Source organism: Lynx rufus, unplaced genomic scaffold, assembly GCF_022079265.1.
Source record: "Lynx rufus isolate CCGP_SWC_20201006 ecotype Redwood Valley unplaced genomic scaffold, mLynRuf1.p SCAF_9, whole genome shotgun sequence".
NCBI classification, from domain to species: domain Eukaryota; kingdom Metazoa; phylum Chordata; class Mammalia; order Carnivora; family Felidae; genus Lynx; species Lynx rufus.
In genome coordinates this window covers 102,119,626-102,138,732 of record NW_025814897.1, presented here as the reverse complement: position 1 = coordinate 102,138,732, position 19,107 = coordinate 102,119,626, and the positions used below count along the sequence as shown (strand labels likewise).

Sequence of the window (19,107 nt, the reverse complement as noted above, 5' to 3'; positions counted from 1 at the left end):
CCCAGTGGCCCTCACTACTTGTAAGGCAACAAAAGTTAATGTTAGGTAGTGAAACCACATGACTGAGGTTGGCAATGACTTTCCAAAGTTGGACGAGGATGAGACATTCGCTCAGAAAAAAACTTATCAGTACATCCAATAAGCACTAAATCACAAATATCTGAATAACTAGCTATCTCAACTAAGTCTAGCTCAGTGAGGAAAGGCTGTGCTGGTATTTTTAGTTCATGTTCATTTTGTTCATTTAAACATGAACCACAGCCCAAATGTTTTCTAAGACACTTAGAGATCTCACCTCTCATTTGGACTTGTTAAACAATAGAAAAGGGAGGGTAAAGTCAACTCCAGAATTTTTCAGTTATTGATTTTATTTAGCCTCAACTTAAAATCATCATGTAAAGGACTATTACCAAATTTTTTTTAGGAGAAAGTCTTACTTCAACAAAGGAGGTATGAGGATAATCACAGAAAGATCTCCCCCCTCTAGGGAAATGGTAGATCCCAAGATTCCGGTGCTTAGGAAGAGGCTGCTATTTCCTAAAACAACTTAGGAGTTTTATTAAAAGTAAGAATAGCTCTGTCAGTTGCTGCCTGTGGTTTGTGCTACATAAACCAAAAGTTGTGCAACTTTTTGAAAATAAGCTTTCCCAGCTTTGGAAGACCCGATTTTCTTCTCCACTGAATTAGGAAACAATCCCTTGACTAGATTTTTAAAAGTCTCTGAGGGTGCCTGGGTGGCTCAGTCGGTTAAGCGTCTGACTTCCTCTCAGGTCATGATTTCATGGTTCCTGAGTTTGAACCCCACATCAGGCTCACTGCTGTCAGCAGGGACCCTGCTTTGGATCCTCTTTCCTATTCTCTCTCTGCCCCTCCACTGCTTGTTCTGTCTCTCTCAAAATAAATAATCTTAAAAAAAATCTCTGGCTGCCATCACAAATCAGTTGCTTTTGACAATGGCTCCACAAACAAATTGGACTTGCCTGATGTTTGTGGACTCCTACGCTCATCAACAAAAGTGTGATACTTTGATTTCTCTAATCATCCCCACAGAGTAAGAAGGGTTTGTCTTACTGAATTTTATGAAGCAGGCTGCCCCTCCCCAGAAGTACCTCCTTAAGGCTATGTTCAGTATGCATGCTGCCTCTTCACAAATGGTGGAGGTCACCTCTCCAAGTTTTACAGTTGCTCGTCAACATCTCCCTAGACCCTAGGGCTCCATTTAATACAGTTGCAGAGCTACTACTGTCCGAGACATTGCTTGAAATTATTTAAACTCTAAAATTCAGTTGTTTTACATAAAAAATGGTTCTGATGAGCCCTGAACTTTTTCTTCATTCTCATTTTACTGTCATATTTCTACCATTTTCTTCAAGCATTCTACTTTCCAGGTTCTGTGCTCATGTTCTGAAAGACTTAGAATCCTCCTTTGGAGTGATACTCAAAATCAGTCCTCTGTTTAGGTGTGCCAGCTCCCAGGAATTTCCACCTGCTCTTTTCCCCATGTTTCCCACTACTTAAATGTCTGCAGGTTTGAGAGTAACTGGAAATGGTTCTTATTACATCATCATTATGCTATTTATTTTTACCTATCATAGTAAGAGAAGAAAAGGTCAACCCTGCCATCCAAATACAAAAAGATATCTATATGTAGGAGGGAAGGTATCAGCAGAATGGGGGACAGCAGAAATCAATCACTTCCCATAGTATTGTGACCAAGTGAACATACCATAAAACTATAGAGCAGATGTAAATTTTTATTCATTCATTCTTTCTTTCAACTGAACATTAATTGTATGTTTACTAGGTACTGGAAGTTTAACCATTACCTCTATGCCTCCCCTCAGGGTGTTTGCTGTCCTTGTGCACTAAGCATACAATAAATTAACTAAGGAGACTCCTCTAGAAAGTGAATCGAATTACCAGCATTAAGATTTAGTAATATCATTGCACCTTATAAATAGTCCATCACAGTGTGAGATCCACAGTGAGAACACAAAGGAGAGAAGATGGGACAGATAAGAGGGGCCATGCCTATATCTTCTACACATGACTATTTGACAAATATCTGTTGAATGAATGAATGGAGATGGAGACTGAGCTTCAGGCAGACTTCTAAACACCATAGTGAAGAGAAGCTTGGAAAACCCATCAGAAATATTCCCTTTTGATCACCACTCCACTCCATAGAAGGACAAAAAAATTTCAAAATGGCTACCATAGGAATTTTTAAAAAATCACAATCCCCGTAGTCAAATGCAAGAATTACCCACATTTAATTAAAGAAAAAAGATGCTGCAATATTTTCTCTTATTCCAGTTCTTGTTCTTCTAGTGCCTCAAGTGTGACAGCCAACAAATTCTGACCATATGGCTCTTTCCATAGAGATTTTAAACACACACACACACACACACACACACAGAGCAATGTTCTTGAGTATTAACGACCACAAGCATTGTCTCTTATTTTAGTTTTATGCTCTCTCCTTTCAGAATGGCAAGAAGAAAATCAGTTACATCAACTATGAAAAGCAGCACCTGTGTTTCTACATGGGTGAGTCCTTGGAGCCACTTTCCTTATCATACCGTGTCCTTGAAGCAAGCCGTTGTCAAGCCAGACGGCACAACAGCAATGCTCTCACAGAGAGACCAGGCCATGTTTTATTGTGACTTGGAAAAGTAGCATGTCTTATTTCAGACTTCCTGGGGGCAAAAGTCTGAAAAGGAAAGCAAAAAAAGCAAATAGGTATTTAAAAAATTTTTTTTAATATTTATTTATTTTTGATAGAGAAAGAGTGAGACAGAGTGTGAGTGGAGTGGGGCAGAGAGAGAGATGGAGACACAGAATCTGAAGCAGGCTTGAGACTGAGCTGTCAGCACAGAGCCTGATGCAGGGCCTGAACTCACAAACCATGAGATCATGACTTGAGCCCAAGTCGGAAGCTTCACTGACTGCACCACCCAGGCATCCTGCAAATAGGTACTTCTAATGTGCGTCTAATGAGATAGTTCAAGAGGGATGAAGTCAGAATGCCAATTTAAGCCTTGCATCTGAGACTATCATAGGAAAACTAAACACCTGTCAAGAAGAAAAGAATAATGGTATTTTGATAGGGAGGAAAAATAGGAAAAGAATGCCAAAGCACTGACATTATGAAGCCAGAGAATATAGAAGCTCAGGAATAAACGGCACCTGAGAGCTACTGTGTGAGAGGAAGCGGGTTGCTCCCATGGTCTACATACAGCTGCAGAATATGTGTGTGTGTGTGTGTGTGTGTGTAAGGTAGTAATTAAAACTACCCAAACAACAAAATGTATTGATATCCTAATGCAAACAGTCTAAATTATCATGATAAGTTTTTTTACAGAAAGCCAGTATTTGAACAATCAACTGTAAAGATATTTTAAAACACAAAGGAAACCTTCCATCATTCAAAGTATATTTTGTAACATAAAGGATTTTTAATTTCTAAACTGGTATCTTGTGTATCAAAAAGCTTTCAGGGTTCCTGGCTGGCTCAGTTGGCAGACCATGTGTCTCTTGATCTTGGGGTGGTGAGTTCGAGCCCCATGTTGGGTACAGAGATTATAAATAAATAAACCTAAAATTAAAAAGCTTTCAAGAGGAGCAATAATAACTGTTAAGACATGTGTTCAGTTTCTCAGTGGAAAGTACAGGGCATTTCTAACCAATCTTTGAGGTTCAGTAATCCTGCAAATGTTTAAATGCCCACTTCATAAACACAAGTCACATGGAGCACCTGGTTGGCTCAGTTGGTTAAGTACCCAACTCTTGATTTGGGCTTAGGTCGTGATCCCAGGGTCATGAGATTGAGCCCCAAGTTGAGCTCTGTGCTGAGTGTGCGACTGCTTAAGAGTCTCTCTCCTTCTTTTTCTGCCCCTCCTCTAAAAATCAACAACAACAAAACCACAAGTCACTGGAAATCTTTTATGATATTTTCACCCAATTTAAGTGAAAATCATATGTATGTACAAATATATATATAATATATATGCGTGTTCAGGCTTGAAAGAAATATATATAAACCTGAATATGTGTTCTGGCTTGAAAGAAAATAGGGAAGCTAAATAATTCTGACTATGATAAAATATCATAAGCAAAAATACTTTGCTCTTAACCAAACTCAAACCCATACCAACTCACAAAGAAAGTTTTTGTGGAACCCCAAGCTATGCTCGTCCTAAACATGCTTACGCATTTGAGAAATGAGACAAAATTAGGGAAGCCCCCAAACATTTACTTTAGATCAGTGGTTCTCAACCAAAAAAATACTGTCCTACTGGGACATAGACAAAAATGTCAGGTTATTGCCCCCCGTACAGAGGCTGGGAGATAGGGTCCTATCCTGATTTTACTACATTCAAAGGAATGACTCTCAGGTCTTTGATAAAGGCATTTATGGGTTGTAGAAGATCAATCACAAAGAGTCAGAGAAAGTATTTTACAATTGTAAGTTTTCTAACAGAAATAGTCTAAGCCTGAGGCCTGCAGTCAGCTTTGGCTAGAACAAACAGTAAATTCAGTTGGCAATGTTGAACTTTCTCAGGCAGAACTGTAAGGGGGCTGGGGTCATCCCAGAGGCATGGCCTTGAACTGTTAAAAACTATGCTCATGTTTGTTGAAATATCTCAGTGTGGAGGTTGGACCAAATCATTCATGCTAAGAGTTTGTAGAGTTTGAGAGTCAGAAACCCAGTATTGAGACCTAGTGGAGAAAGAGGGCTCGACTAAAGTCAGGACTCCAACACACTGCTTTGTGCTCTAGACAGCCCCCCTGGTCCTGGAGAAGCAGGTAAATAACCATCTGGTCAGAAAGTGAGTACAGGTTCTGTGTTTCTGCCACCTTGACATATTGTGACAGGGCCCATTCCTAAAATTGTGATGATGATGGATTCCATGGACCTTGAGAAAGTTTGAAATTTTGCAGCAGAAGCTCTTCTGGGTTGCTCCATCAAGAATGATTCAAATCTTCAAAGCTTCCTCTTAGTCTCTTTGAGAGAGCTTGACCCAAAACCTGGTTCAGCCTCAGAGACTCAAAGAACTCCATGGAGTCCAGAAAGTGGTTGTGGATCTCCACTTTGCATCCCTTCTCAGGGGCAACATTCCAGGAGTAGCATGTTAAGGAGATAGATTTCTGCTTACTTACATCATCTTTTACTCACCATCTTTTGTGTTCTTTTTCAGTTGGGCTCTTTCTCCTAATGCCTGTGTATGCCAACCTGATGTCCATGGAAATGATATACCTCCAAAAGTCTTGGGTGGTGAGTAACTTGACTCATCCTCTGAAGCTAGATCAGGTAGAAAAAGGGGTGGAAAATGCCTGGTTCCTTCTAGATGCAGCTTCCTTGAGCAATAAGGCATAAGATTTAGCCAGTATGAGAAGGGGCCCTAACCTGGGGAAGGGGAAATGAAATTGTGTCCAGGGCATTTAACTGTCAATTACTTTTCTCTGCAGGAGTTTGCCTGGGTCAGCAGCTTTTATATCCACTATTTTATCATGTTTGGCCCTTTTTATGGAATCTTCGGAACCATATTGCTCATATTTTTGGTCAAGTAAGAAAGCAAGAATATTCTTTTATTCCCATAACCTATATGATTCTCCTACATTCCTTACCTGAGATATTTGTGATTAGCAGAAGATTGGAACACCATGCCCAAGCTCCGTAGCTGAGACATTTCCATAAAAACGTTTTTTTTTAAGTTGAAATAGTTGAATAAGAAGAGTCGTTTGAAAAAAGAGTTTGCCCAATCTTGTCCTTTTCTTCCTACATACTTAATTCTCAATTGAAGAATTCCATCTGATCCCCAAGTTCTTTAGAATTGTAATCCAGTTGGACACCATAACCTCGCCAAGAATAATGGAAGGACAGTCTTTATGACTAGAGATTTCCCCAAAACTAAAATGGCTTCAGACTAAACAGCTCTCTTCAAATTCCCAATTTATTCCTCTCCCATTCTTTCACATTATTATCCTAAATCTTACATAATAATGCCATTGACAACTACTAGGCATCACAACTTTGATAAAGGATTTACCTGCATTATATTATTTGATGTAATCCTTGCACATCCCTGTAATGTAGATAGCATCATCTTCATTTTTCTGCTAAGGGATCGAAACCTCAGAGAGTTAGTTAGGTCATTTGTCAAACTTACAGAGCAAGTAGGGGCCAGTGGCAGTGCCACACCAGAACTTGAGCCAAGTTCTACCTGATGGCAAAGCCGAGGCTGTCGATCACTTTGCATATGCCCTAGGTATCCTTTGATCCTTGCACCAATGCTACAGAAAACTTTGGGGTCACTGCACTCATACATCAGGCTGCAAGGCTGGTTTTGTGCCCAAAACCCAGTGTGTCATCTCTACACATAAAGGGCCTCCAAAGAGGAAAACAAGTGACCTCCATTTTATTGGAACCTTTGATTCCCTTCCGTTTCCTCAGTTGCTCAGCCAGATCTTCCAGCAGTTGTGCCAGCCCAGTGTTGGGAACTGAAACACCCAAGAAGTCATCACTTTCTCCTTTTATTCTCTGAAAGGTTTCTCGAAAGTCCCTGGGTAGCATATATTACCCAGATGAGCCATGTACCTATGAGAATAAGCAAAGAGGAGAACCGGGACTGGCTCAGCGCTCAGGTAATGGTGGAGTTCCTGGGAAAAGGTCCTTCTGATTATACTGATTTAGAGTCTAGTTACCTCAGATGATAATAATTTATGCTTATGAAATGCTTGCTAAGAGGCAGGCACTGCCCACTGCTTTGCGAGTGCTATGATTATTACCACTTTACAGATGGTAAAACTAAGGCATGAAGAAGTTGAGTACCTTGTATGATATTGCCCAGCTAGTAAGTGGTAGAAAGCAGGTTTTAAACCTGGGCAGTCTGATTTCAGAGCCTTTGCTCTAAACTAAGTGTCAGTAAACTACGGTCCAAGGGCCATATGGAGCTCGTTGCCTGCTTTTGTAAATCAAATTTTATTGGAACACAGCCATGCTTGTACATTTACATATTATATATGACTGCTTTCATTCTATAAAAGAAAAACAGAGTAACTATGACAGAGAAGTAAAATATTTACTGTCTTGCACTTTATAGAAAACATTTGCTGACCTGTCTCCCACCCGACCCAGTCTTTCAAGTGAATCTGAGCTCTTAGAATCACAAAATGAATTTTACACCTAGATGGTCCCTGGAAGTCACTTCACGTCATTTTATAGGTAGAAAGACCCAGAGAGGAGACATGGCATGCTCTTTGAGCATGCAGTTAATGATTAACAGATTTATGATCAGTATAGAATCCCCTTGACTCCTAAGCCTTCCAGTGGTTAGGCCATGATTATACCACTTCCTTCTCCAAGCTCATTCCCAAATTCAGTGGACCTTGCATTAAAGCAGAGTATTGGTTCTAAAACTTTTTGGTCACGGACCACCTTACACTCTGCAAAGTTATACTCTTACAAGTTTTTGAGGACCTCAATGAGCTTTTTTTTTTTTAATGTGGGTTATAGCCATTGATATTTACTATAGTTGCAACTAAAACTGAGAACTTTTAAAAGTTTATTTATTAATTAACTTTAAAACAAAAAGAATAAAGCCAGTACATTTTAAACATCAAACTGATGATGCCATTCTAGGTTTAGAGTCCTCTGGAAAAAAAAAATCTACTGCACAAGCATCAGAAATTGGAAATGAAAAATGCAAATGCTGCATTAGAGGTATTCTGGGAGTAGTTTTGACTTTGCAGATCTCCTGAAAGGTTCTTAGAGAACCCTGGGGTGCTCTGAAGTACACTCTGAGAAACACTGACATAGAACAATCACAAAAATGACATTCAAAATAGCGACAACCCCAACCTTAGAAAGGCAGTGAATAAAATGGCAATCATAAAGATTCTTAATCTTGGAAGCCTAGAGAAGCCTAGGAACTCCTTCTAAGGATAATGGTTTTAAATGTGTAAATAAAATACATTAGATTTCAAAGGAAACTACTTCTACTGAAATGCATTTCTATTCTCAGAACCCATGGTCGAACAATTAACTGCCTTACTTCTCACTTAGAAGTCCTTCAAATGTACTGTATGGAAATGGTATTCTAATCTCTACAGTCTCTACACAAATCCTACAATCCCACTTCCCATTTGCCAGTCATCATTCGTGACACCTTAGCTTTCTGTATCCAAGGGCTGATGGTGACTTAGCCCCTCAAATCCCACATACTTCTTCATATCTATTGCATTGCATAAACTTCTTAGCAATATGTCTTATCATCTTTTTATTTATTTTTTGAAAAAAAAATTTTAACGCTTTATTTTTTGAGAGACAGAGTATGAGCAGGGGAGGGGCAGAAAGAATATGAAGCAGGCTCCAGGCCCCGAGCTGTCATCACAGAGCCCAATGCAGGGCTTGAACTCACGAACACAAGATCATGACCTGAGCTGAAGTCAGATGCTCAACCGACCAAGCCACCCAGGGGCCCCTCTTATCACTTTTTTTTTAAATTATAAAGCTATAATTAAAAGCCTATATAAATCATAAGCTCCTTGAGACCTGACACTGTGCTTTTTTTTTTTTTTTAACGTTTATTTATTTTTTGAGACAGAGAGAGAAACAGTGTGGGTTGGGGGGAGGGACAAAGAGTGAATACCAAGCAGGCTTCTCACTGTCAGTGCAGAGCTTGACCAGGGGTTTAAACTCATGATCCGCGAGATCATGACCTGAGCTGAAATCAAGTGTTGCACACTTAATGCGCTGAGCCACCAGGGGCCCCACTGTGTATCTTTCTTATCCTTCAAAGTTTCTTACAGAAAATAGATACTTGTTGACTAATTGACTTAAAGAGAATAAATAAAGGTTTAATTTGTTTAATCTGACATTGGGCTTATTTACATCTAATGTAAGCTTTTTCTTTGCAGGTCTTGGCCACCTGTAATGTTGAACAGTCCTTTTTCAATGACTGGTTCACTGGGCATCTGAACTTCCAGATTGAGCACCAGTGAGTGATAGAAACAGTCCATGATAAAAGGCAAAGGCTGTCACTTATAACAGTCCCCCACCCTCCATACAGTCCAGAACAGAGCCCTAGACTAGGGATTTCAGAGGGAAAAAATGAATCAGAATTCTCTAAATTCTATTAACTTCAAAGGTAAGAAAGTGAAGAAAGAAAAGCATAAGGCGTAATAATTGAGTAAATGGAGGGAAATCTTGGAAAAATAACAATGACTCAGTTCATAGATTCCCAAGGACTTAGGAATTGGTGGTTGTTTTCTTTGCATGTGGTTTGTTGGCAAAACCCAAGAAAAATCATGATACTTGTGTAACAAAGTTATGTCGAAATTAATTTTTATTTTTAATATCAACCTGTATCTATATCTTTAGAGCCAAGGTTACAAAACAATCAACTGAAATCCAGTTTCTGCTGCAATTTCCAAATGATATTTGAACTACTTTACCAATAGGTAGTTATGTGCACATGTACCAAAGAAGGAGAAAACGATAGTACTTTGAAAGTCAATCGCGGCAGAATATTCAAGGAAGAGACTTTCCTATTCATCTTTCCTCTTCATCTAAGCTGTATCTGTGATAGAGAAGGAAAAAGTTCTTATACCTATTCATGGGATTTTCTCATCCTTTCTCTCGTGGTATTCCTTTAAAATCTCAGCAAAACAAGAAAGCTTATTATTCATATGTTATCAAAGTAAAGTTTAAAACCTAAAAAGTTCACCTGGCTGGTAATTAAAAGCCTTGAATAAAACCCATCTCTCCTCCCTTCTTATTCCTATCTTAGAACTTTCCCCCATACACCTTGACTAAAACTTACTGAATACTCACTTATTTATTGTACAGGAGTTAGAGGTATCCACAGAGAGAGACAGAGACAGAATTGGAGGGGGGGTATCTCCAGCTCACAGGCAATTAATTGCTAAGTAATCTCTACACTCAGTGTGGGGCTTGAACTTACAACCCTGAAATCAAGAGTTCCATGCTCCACTGACTGAGTCAGCTAGGCACCCCTCCAGCTCTCTAGATAATTCAGAATGGTAGAAAATCTTATACTTTCATATGACTTGGTCAAATTAATATATTTGATAGAGGTAATTCTCTTAGGTCTTCCCAAACATTAGCCACCCACAGGGCTTACAGAGGGTTGAGAGATAAGATTGGAGTGTTCTGGCAACAGATTTTGAGCTTCCTGGAACAGAAGTATTGTACAATGTCAAGGTCTGCATTGCTAATAGAGTTTTATCCAATAATAGGGGAACAAAAACTCCTTCAAGTTGCTCCTTTGATCTAAGTTTTGTATCTCCTGTATCTGTTTCCCTAGTCTGTTTCCCACAATGCCATGCCATAATTATCACAAGGTGGCACCCTTGGTGAGGTCGCTGTGTGCCAAGCATGGATTGCAGTATGTGAACAAGCCCCTGTTGAAAGCATTTGGAGATATCACCAGGTAATTACAGAGTCTCTCAGCTCGTAGCTCTCATTTCCCCCTCACTGCTTGTCTCCACACTATTCACTGGCTTGTGAATCACTTACCCATAAGCTATTTATTAAGGGACATCTGTATGCCCAGCATGGACATGAGACCCTTCAGGGAACATCAAAAATGCAATGTTAAAAAATAATTCTTACCATTTACCTACTGCCTTGTGGGCACTTCTTAGTGAAAATGCCTTGCTACCCTACTACTAAGTATCAAGCTTCTTAAAACAAGGGCTGCATGTTATTTGACTCTGTATCCCCTACAGAACCTTGACCTGCTTTAGAATTTATGTGCTGGGAGGGACTCTCAAATCATGGTCCAGAGTTGCAAACTAAATGCCTACAGGGTCCAGGGACATAACTGTATGGATCAGGGAAGGGTGACTGACCAAGAGCAGAGAAACCCACCAGAACTGAAAGTCAGTACTCATCTTGGTGCATTCAAAGCTCCACAGAGAACATTAACAGCCTTTGATCAGACTTTAGTAAGTTTCCCTGTCTTTTGGAATTAGGAAAAAAATTGCCAGTGTCTTGAATGAAGCCAACTAGGCCAGGCCTGGCCTGATCTGACCCTTAGATGGTCCTCCAGTTACATACTCTTCACCATGCCCATCTTACTTTTCTGCCCTCCAGAGATCTGGCCCTTCTTCAGTTGCTACAGAACTCCCTGTCCCTTGCCATCTCCTGTCCTTTGTCCCCTTATGTTCTGCCTAGAATGTTCTTCCAGTCCATGGCCTCCCCTCATAAAACCTTGTCGATTTCCATCCCTTCTCCAAGGCTCATAAATGCCTTTTCCTCATCTTGGTCTTTCCTCAACCCCAGGACTCAACCTGTCACTTGCTTTTGCAGGTGCTCTAGCACAAGCTTCTCTTCACTTGTGAGCTTTATCACAATCATGAACAAATAACATCGTGGGTAATAAATTATTTAATACGTGTCTCCCAAGCTAGACGAGGAACTCCACATAGGTGGGACTCATGTTGCTCCTACTCACTGCTGTATTCCCAGAGCCTAGAAAAACACCTTTCACATTGTAAAATATGATGAGTGTGTAATAGGATGGGTTGGTATAGAGGTATATGCTTTATCTTACAGAGATTCAGAGAAGCTTATTTTTTAATGCAAGGGAAAAGGACTGTGGATAGTCTGGGGTACAAAAAAGAATAAAATGAAAGAAAAACTGAACCCCCTCCCTAAAGGAAATGTGAAATCATCTGCTAACATGCAATGCAGTGTATTTGTTTCCCTCCACTGGGCAACAGGAAAGACATCTTTCAGCCATAACTGAAAATAACAACATTTCCCTGAGCCAAGTAAAGGAGTGCATGGTCCATGGCGCATCTCCATTTACATTAAAGCCTCATCTACTGATGATTTTGTTTACCTCTCCCACAGGGACTTGAAGAAATCTGCAACCCTCTGGATGGATGCTTACTATGAATCATGAAGCAGAGCATCAACCTTGACACACATGTAGCTGTGTCTCTGAAGGGGGTTGATGATGTGCAAGAGCTCTTTCCTGCTTACCTGCTGGTGCCATAGGCATACATGTGGTGACAGGAGTGTGAACCCCAAGGGCACATGATAACCCCTTCCCTGAAGGTTTTCCCTGCAATTGCAAAGCAATGGAAACACAAGATGGTTAGGGGACCAAAAGGGAAATGGGAGCCAATTTTCTTTATTTCTTCTATAGAATCTTGAACTTAGTCCTACTAATAGACCTAATCAGATCATCTCCATCACTGGGGCATATGCAAGGGAACCAGGCAAAAGTCTTACTGAGAAACTGGCTAGAAGAAGAAGTGGGAAAAAAGAGAGACCTCTGATGGACACTTGGGAAAACAGCACGGTTGCCCTTAGAAGAGATGGTGTATTTAAGAAATTTCTGCTGACCATACAAATTTTTGCTTATTCCTTACTTAAATGTGTGAGCCTCTTTTTTCTCTAAAAATTAAACATAATTAACATTAAAGTCTCCTTAAATGTTTCAATCTTCACTTTGGAGTTTTCTTATTGTAATGGCATATGTGTAATTATGGTGTGTATGTATTTTTCTTCCAACTTATAAAATCTCTTAAGGAGCTCCCTACAACCAGGCCCAATATCCACTGACACAGGAGGTTAAGCTTCCGTATTTTAGCATTACTGGCCTTCTGCTAAAGCATAAACTGGTCCTGAGTATAAGACTGATTTGCCTAATTCCTACCCACAAGAGCGGAAATACTGTGCCTTGCTATTGAGTAACTCTGATGAAGGAAAGAGATTTGTTTTCTGTAATGTAGGCCCCAGGCTGTGTCAAGGCATTTTCCAAGCTTAGCACCGAGTTATGCATTTCTTAAGATAAGAGAGTTTCAATGCTAGAAGGATGAGTGGACACTCTCAAGACCATACTGATGTCTGGCTTTGGTGCTTTTGCTCATCTGTTCATGGGGTCATGTTGGAGCTCACCCTCGCTGTGAGGAGGGAAAGCAAACAGTATAAACTCCCATCTGCAGCTCCAGGCAAGTCAGCATTAGGGATTTATCTGTTGTCTGAAATGCTACCAGGAAGCATTTCATTCCCTTACTCCAAACCCTGCAAAATACTCTTTTTCTTTGTTCTTAATTAAATCCCCAGGTTCAGGAGCACAGATCCTGTGGCAGAAGTGAGTGTTATGACTTGAAAGAAGCCACTGGCACTGAAGCAGAGGGAGCAGGGGCCAGAGAGGTACAAGATGGGGCAATGAAGGACAGTATGTGAAGTGACTCACAGGTCCAGGGGAGTTAACCATGTATGTCAAAGCCAGGAAAGCAAGAACTGGTTGGGGGGGGAGGAGCATTGAAATGGTAATAATATTGAACAGGGAAGTTAAGCAGAGGATAGAAAGGAAGAAAGGCTTTATTGGTTTTATGATTCTTTGTAATATAAGCCCTAATGGATATGGCCATAACCCATATTCCACCTACTGGTGGATCTATAAGTGATTTCTCCTGCCGGAAATCAGGGCTGCAAGTGGGTGTGGGGGATGGTGGTTGTTTTCTCTGCCTCGTCTGGTCCAACCCCCAGAGGTGCTCAAGTCCTGTTTCTCCTCCTGGTCACTAGAAATAGCAAGTCGACTTCTCCCTGGACAGACTCAGTAACTCAAAGGCATCCCTCTCTGTGTTGAGACCAGACCACTTGGCAGTTGCCTGAATGGAATTGGTTACTGTGGGACTGAACACATCTGGGAGATTTTGACACATTTTGTAGGGAAAACATGTGAAATTAGTTCAAGCAAGTTGCTAGGTAAGAATAAAAATTTATGGTGGGTAAACTTTAACCTGCTTAAGGTGTCCCAAGTCAGCATAGTAGTCATTTTCATGAACTATCTCAACTAATTTATCTCCCTCACCCTGTGCTGACAGGTATTTGCACTTGGTGAGGAATGTGACTACATTTTATTACCTGTTCAACAAGCCTCCTGGAGAAGGAGAACCAAGGCCTGTCACGTTCACAGCTTCCCACAACACTGAGCACTGAGGGAGAATCTAGATGGTCAGTCCTCAGGGTATTTCATTTCTGTCCTCTCTGTTCTATGGCCGCTTGAATGAAGGTGGCTTGCCGGGCCAGACTTCTGGGTCTTTAAACTACATGACTCCTGAGAATTGAGTTACAGCCTTACCTGAAACTGTTCAATGGGTTTTCATGGCTCTTGGAATAAAGAGCCAACCCTCAGATGGCCAACAGACTTTGCCTGCATTGGCCCCTCCCCATTGCCCTCCCCTACCTTGTACCAGACTGGCCCTTGTTCCCTCTGCTTCGGCCCCAGTGGCTTCTTCCAGTCATGACACTTGCTCTGCTACAGGGTCTTTGCCCCTAAGCCCAGTGTCTGAACCCCTCTGTCACCCTCCCTGCCCTCACTTCTTCTCTCCTGGTTACCTGCCACTCACCTGCTGATCTCAGGGCAGCCTCCACACTAAAGGCCTATTGTAAGTCAAGGCCTATTGTTATACACTCTGTAACAATTACTACAGGTAAAATTGTACATTCGTTTGTGTGATTCATTAATTTGTTTGTCTTCTACCCCAGCCTGCAATATCCATGAGAGTAGGGAGTGTCTGATCTGTTGGAGACGCATAACAAAGATGTGTGGAAGGAAGGGAGGGAGGGAGGAAGAGAGGGAGGCAAAGGAGGAAGACAAGTATGTGAATGTAATTCTTTCTAATTTGATAGAAAGGAAAAAAATGTCATATATATGAAAAGCATTTCTATATTCTAACTCCGAATTATTAAAATTATCATCAAAACATAAGAACATCTACTAAGCAGTAAGTACTGAGCTACCCCCTTTGTAGACATTATTCCATTTAATCTTCATAATAGCCCCTTGGGGCAAGTCCTATAATTAATCTCACTTTATAGAAGAAAAACTTGGGGCTTAGGCAGGCCAAACAACTTGCCTGATGTTATAGATGGGACGTGGCTGGAGTAGTTTCAGACCCAGCGATGCCTGACTCCATAGTCAACCTTCATTAATTTCCAAGTCAAGGAATTCAAAGCAAAGGGGAATTAAGTGACATTAGTAGATACCGACAGTGGGCATTTCTGGAATAATTTCAATCACTTGCCAGGAGGTGATGGAATAAGCATTAAGATAGTTATCTTTTCACCTCAGCAGGAACAGGTGCCCCGGGGAAGGGAAGGCCAGAGGAGCATATGACAGGCACAGCACCAACTCAGAAAGGATTCCTGGTAAGGTGCCTGGGTGGCTCAGTCGGTTAAGCATCCAACTTTGGCTCAGGTCATGATGTCACAGTTTGTGAGTCTGAGCCCCACATCGGGCTCTGTGCTGACAGCTCAGAGTCTGGAACCTGCTGTGTCTCCCTCTCTCTATGCCCATCCCCTGCTCGCACTCTCTCGCTCTCTCTCTCTCTCAAAAATAAATAAACATTGAAGAAAGAAAGTAAAATATACCGAAAGAGAGAAAAAGAAATGAAGGAAGGAAGGAAGGAAGGAAGAAAGAAAGATTCCTATTGACTCACTTCTACTCACCAGTCCTAAAAGAGTATCCTGCTCATAAAAAATTTCACTTGGGAGTAGGCAAGCTGAGATGTAAGCTTTCAGAAATGATAGACACTGCATCAGCTGTAGAGGAACAGGATGAAGAAACGGATTTGAGATTTTGTGGTGATTTAACATGAATTCAGCTAAAGGAAAATTCGTCTTCCCTGTGGCTGTCTTCATATGGTCTTCCCTGAAACCCTATTTCCTCAAAAGCACCATTCTTCTTGGTAAAATGAGGCAGTGAGAACTTGCACGCACTGTCAGTTGGGCATTAAATAAGAGTGACTGGAATAGAAGTCAGAACCCAGATCCTAATTTCAGCTCCTTAACACCCTACAGCGAAATTGGCCAGGTCATTTATACCCTCCTACCTCAATCTCTGTAACAGGTGTGCCTAGTATTAGCTGGCCCGTCCATATCATAGCGTGACTGGGACAAAGGAGTAAGGCAAACGGAAGAGTTTCATAAGCTGAGAACACCCATTCTGATGCTTATTATTGCTATTATGTTATAATGAGGTTCCTCCAATCCCAGACCCACCAGAAGCAAGAGGGCCATAGAGTCACACAGAAACACAAGATGGACAGACACTTAATCATTTTTATAATGACAGTGGCACCTTTCACCAAGTGAGAAGCTTATGAGTCACAAGACAGAAAATGATTTCTCCTGTTGCGACAAGTAACACCCTTGAGGCACTTTCCACATTTGGCTGTTAAATCCCCTGGGACCAGCCAAAATCACCAGATCTCAGGCTGGAGGGATAGCAGAGAGCCAGAGGTTCTACTTATGCCAACCTCTGGTTAACTGGGTGACAGCACAAGCCTCACTGTTGAAAATCCTACCAGGGGCGCCTCAGTGGCTCAGTCAGTTAAGCGTCTGACACTTCATTTTGGCTCAGGTCATGGTCTTATGGTTGTGACATCGACCCTTGTGTTGGGCTCTGTGCTGACAGTGTGGTGCCTCCTGGGATTCTCTCACTCACTCACTTACTCATGTGTGCACCCGTACATGTGTGCTCTCTCTCACAATAAATAAATAAATAGATATATAAACTTTAAAAAAAGGAAAATCATACCAGATATAAGTATACCATTTGTTGTTTCATCAGGACATTATAAAGGACTCTCTTGACTATTTCCATGCTAATCATCAACTTTAAAGATGCAGAAAGTATAAAAGATCGAATATAAAACCTCATGATGGCAGGAATATATTCAGGTACTTTTTCTTTCCCAACAGTGTTTATGGAATTTTACAAATAGAGATGTTGGAGAGAATCTTACAGTGAACATCTGAGTATCTATCACCTAAATTCAACATTAACATTTTATAAAACTCACCTCATTTCATTCCTATCGTCTACCTATCTGTCTATTAGTCCATCTGATTTTTGCATGTGCTTCAAAGGAAATTTCCAGGAATTTACTTTGAAAAATAAGCTTCAGATTATGCAAACCACAAAGTACATTCCTCTTCTTCAGTAAAGAATTGGTGACCATCATGGAACAGCTTCATCTTTGAAGGGATTTTAAGGGAATTTTCCTATAAGGGAATATAATGCATGTAACTTTCTGCAAAATTATTAACTCAAAACAATAAACACCATGCACACATTTATTTTTCTTTGTTTTTCACTTATTCATATACATTTATTTCATTTAGCAATACTTATTGAGCACCTACCATGTGTCAGGCATTGGAGAGGTGATGTGATGTGATGTGATGTGATCAAGAGTGGGTAGACTGGTCTTTTGAATTTTACATTCTACTGGAGAAGACAGTCAATAAGTAAAATGAAGAAAAAGCAAGATGATTACCCACAAAGTACATAAACAGGGTGTTGTAAGAAAGAACGATAAATAGGGGACTAGTTTAGATAAGGCGGTCAGGGGCAGGTGAATTTGAGAAGAACATGAAGGAGCCTGCCATGAGATTCTGATGAGCAGAATCATTAGAAGCAAGTGCAAAGTCCCTGAGGTAGGAACGAGCTACTGTTTAAAGAACAGAATAGAGGTGTGTGAGTCTGTGAACTAGTGCACCAGCTTTTTCCCTCACTTACACTTCAACTTCACTTTTAATGGGTCTAGTTTGTCTTGGCTTTTCTACAGCATTCAAAAATAATTTCCTGTTATTTGTACAGGCATGGTTCTCTCTGGGACATTTTCCCAGACTTAATTGACCGGGTTAAGTCTCTCTTTTTTTTTTTTTAATTTTTTTTTCAACGTTTATTTATTTTTGGGACAGAGAGAGACAGAGCATGAACGGGGGAGGGGCAGAGAGAGAGGGAGACACAGAATCAGAAACAGGCTCCAGGCTCTGAGCCATCAGCCCAGAGCCTGACGCGGGGCTCAAACTCCCGGACCGCGAGATCGTGACCTGGTTGAGGTCGGATGCTTAACCGACTGCGCCACCCAGGCGCCCCAAGTCTCTCTTGATAAGTTCTGATCCCCTGTGCACCTTACGGATACAACTTATTCCTGCCTGTACACCCACTACACTCATCATTTTATTACTGATCTGCCCATTGTTTGGCATTGAATGGGTGCTAGTAAATGTTTTCATGAATAATTAATTAGAGCTATGGTAGGTATGCCTGTGAAGTTAAACTGAGTTCACATTGAAACAAAATCTAAAATGCCAGGCTGGAAAATATATGCTTGGTTTAGTAGACTACATGGGTCCACAGGGAAACTATGAGCTGGAAAGACCCTTCTGGAACCACACAAAGGGAAGATTGGAAGATGAGTGGCATGGAGGAAGGGAGGCCAGTGAGGTGACTAATTCAAAAATCTGGGTGGGAGATAGAATGTGTATTCAGCTGGTGGGATAAATAATGAAATGGAAAGGAATGAATGGGACACATTGTAGAGGTTGGATCGATGGGACATGTCACATAATTAAACATTAGGGAATCTAGACAACCAAAAGTTCACGTTGCAGGTGGTGACATTAGCCAAGGGCTGACAAGAAGAAGAGAAGCAAAAGTAAAGGACTGCTTTTAAACATCTTGAGTTTATGCTACTGAAGGAAAATCTAAGTGTGAATGGCTAGCAGGTAATTGTAGAGAACACCCTTTGGGACTTGGAAGGGACATAAGGGCAAAAGATGCCAGCTCGGACATGGTCTTCAGAGAAGTCTCTGAGAAAAAAGAGTAGAGGGAGAGACTTGATTTGACAGAAAGTCTTAAGGATATTTTCAGCTGAGCTGTGGGGACCAATACAGGCCCCCCCCCCGGCAAAAAAAAAAAAAAAAAGACGTATACTGGGTCCTCGTGAGAAATACAAGGGAATGTCGGAGGCAGAAGGTGGGAAAGAAGAAAGTTAGGGGAGCAGCTAGGAAACAAGTCCAATACCGAGAGAAGGCATCAGAGAGGAAAGCCTGTTTCATTTCGTGGAACTTTGTTCAGTTTGCAAAGCTGAGTTTGGCTCATCTCAAGAAGAAACGATATATCCAAGCTGAAGAATGTGCCCTGAACATGTTTCCCTTATTCTAAAAGAAAGATTTTGCCAATGTTTCCAAGTTTGTCAACATTTATAAAAAGTAGACATAAGGATTTGCTATTTGCATACCACCCAAAGTTTTTTCTGCAATGG

General features: G+C 40.9%; 1 protein-coding gene across 1 annotated transcript in view; it reads left to right on the top strand.

Annotated features, from left to right (window-relative positions):
* The window catches only part of LOC124506375 (fatty acid desaturase 2-like protein FADS2B), a 29,187-nt gene extending 17,251 nt beyond the window's left edge, over positions 1 to 11,936 (top strand). Inside the window, exons 6-12 of the mRNA XM_047072423.1 lie at positions 2,490 to 2,556; positions 5,205 to 5,278; positions 5,473 to 5,570; positions 6,552 to 6,648; positions 8,923 to 9,002; positions 10,332 to 10,457; positions 11,885 to 11,936. Coding sequence (XP_046928379.1) covers positions 2,490 to 2,556; positions 5,205 to 5,278; positions 5,473 to 5,570; positions 6,552 to 6,648; positions 8,923 to 9,002; positions 10,332 to 10,457; positions 11,885 to 11,936 — 594 coding nt within the window. The remainder of the gene's footprint in view (positions 1 to 2,489; positions 2,557 to 5,204; positions 5,279 to 5,472; positions 5,571 to 6,551; positions 6,649 to 8,922; positions 9,003 to 10,331; positions 10,458 to 11,884) is intronic.
* Positions 11,937 to 19,107: the final 7,171 nt, after the last annotated feature.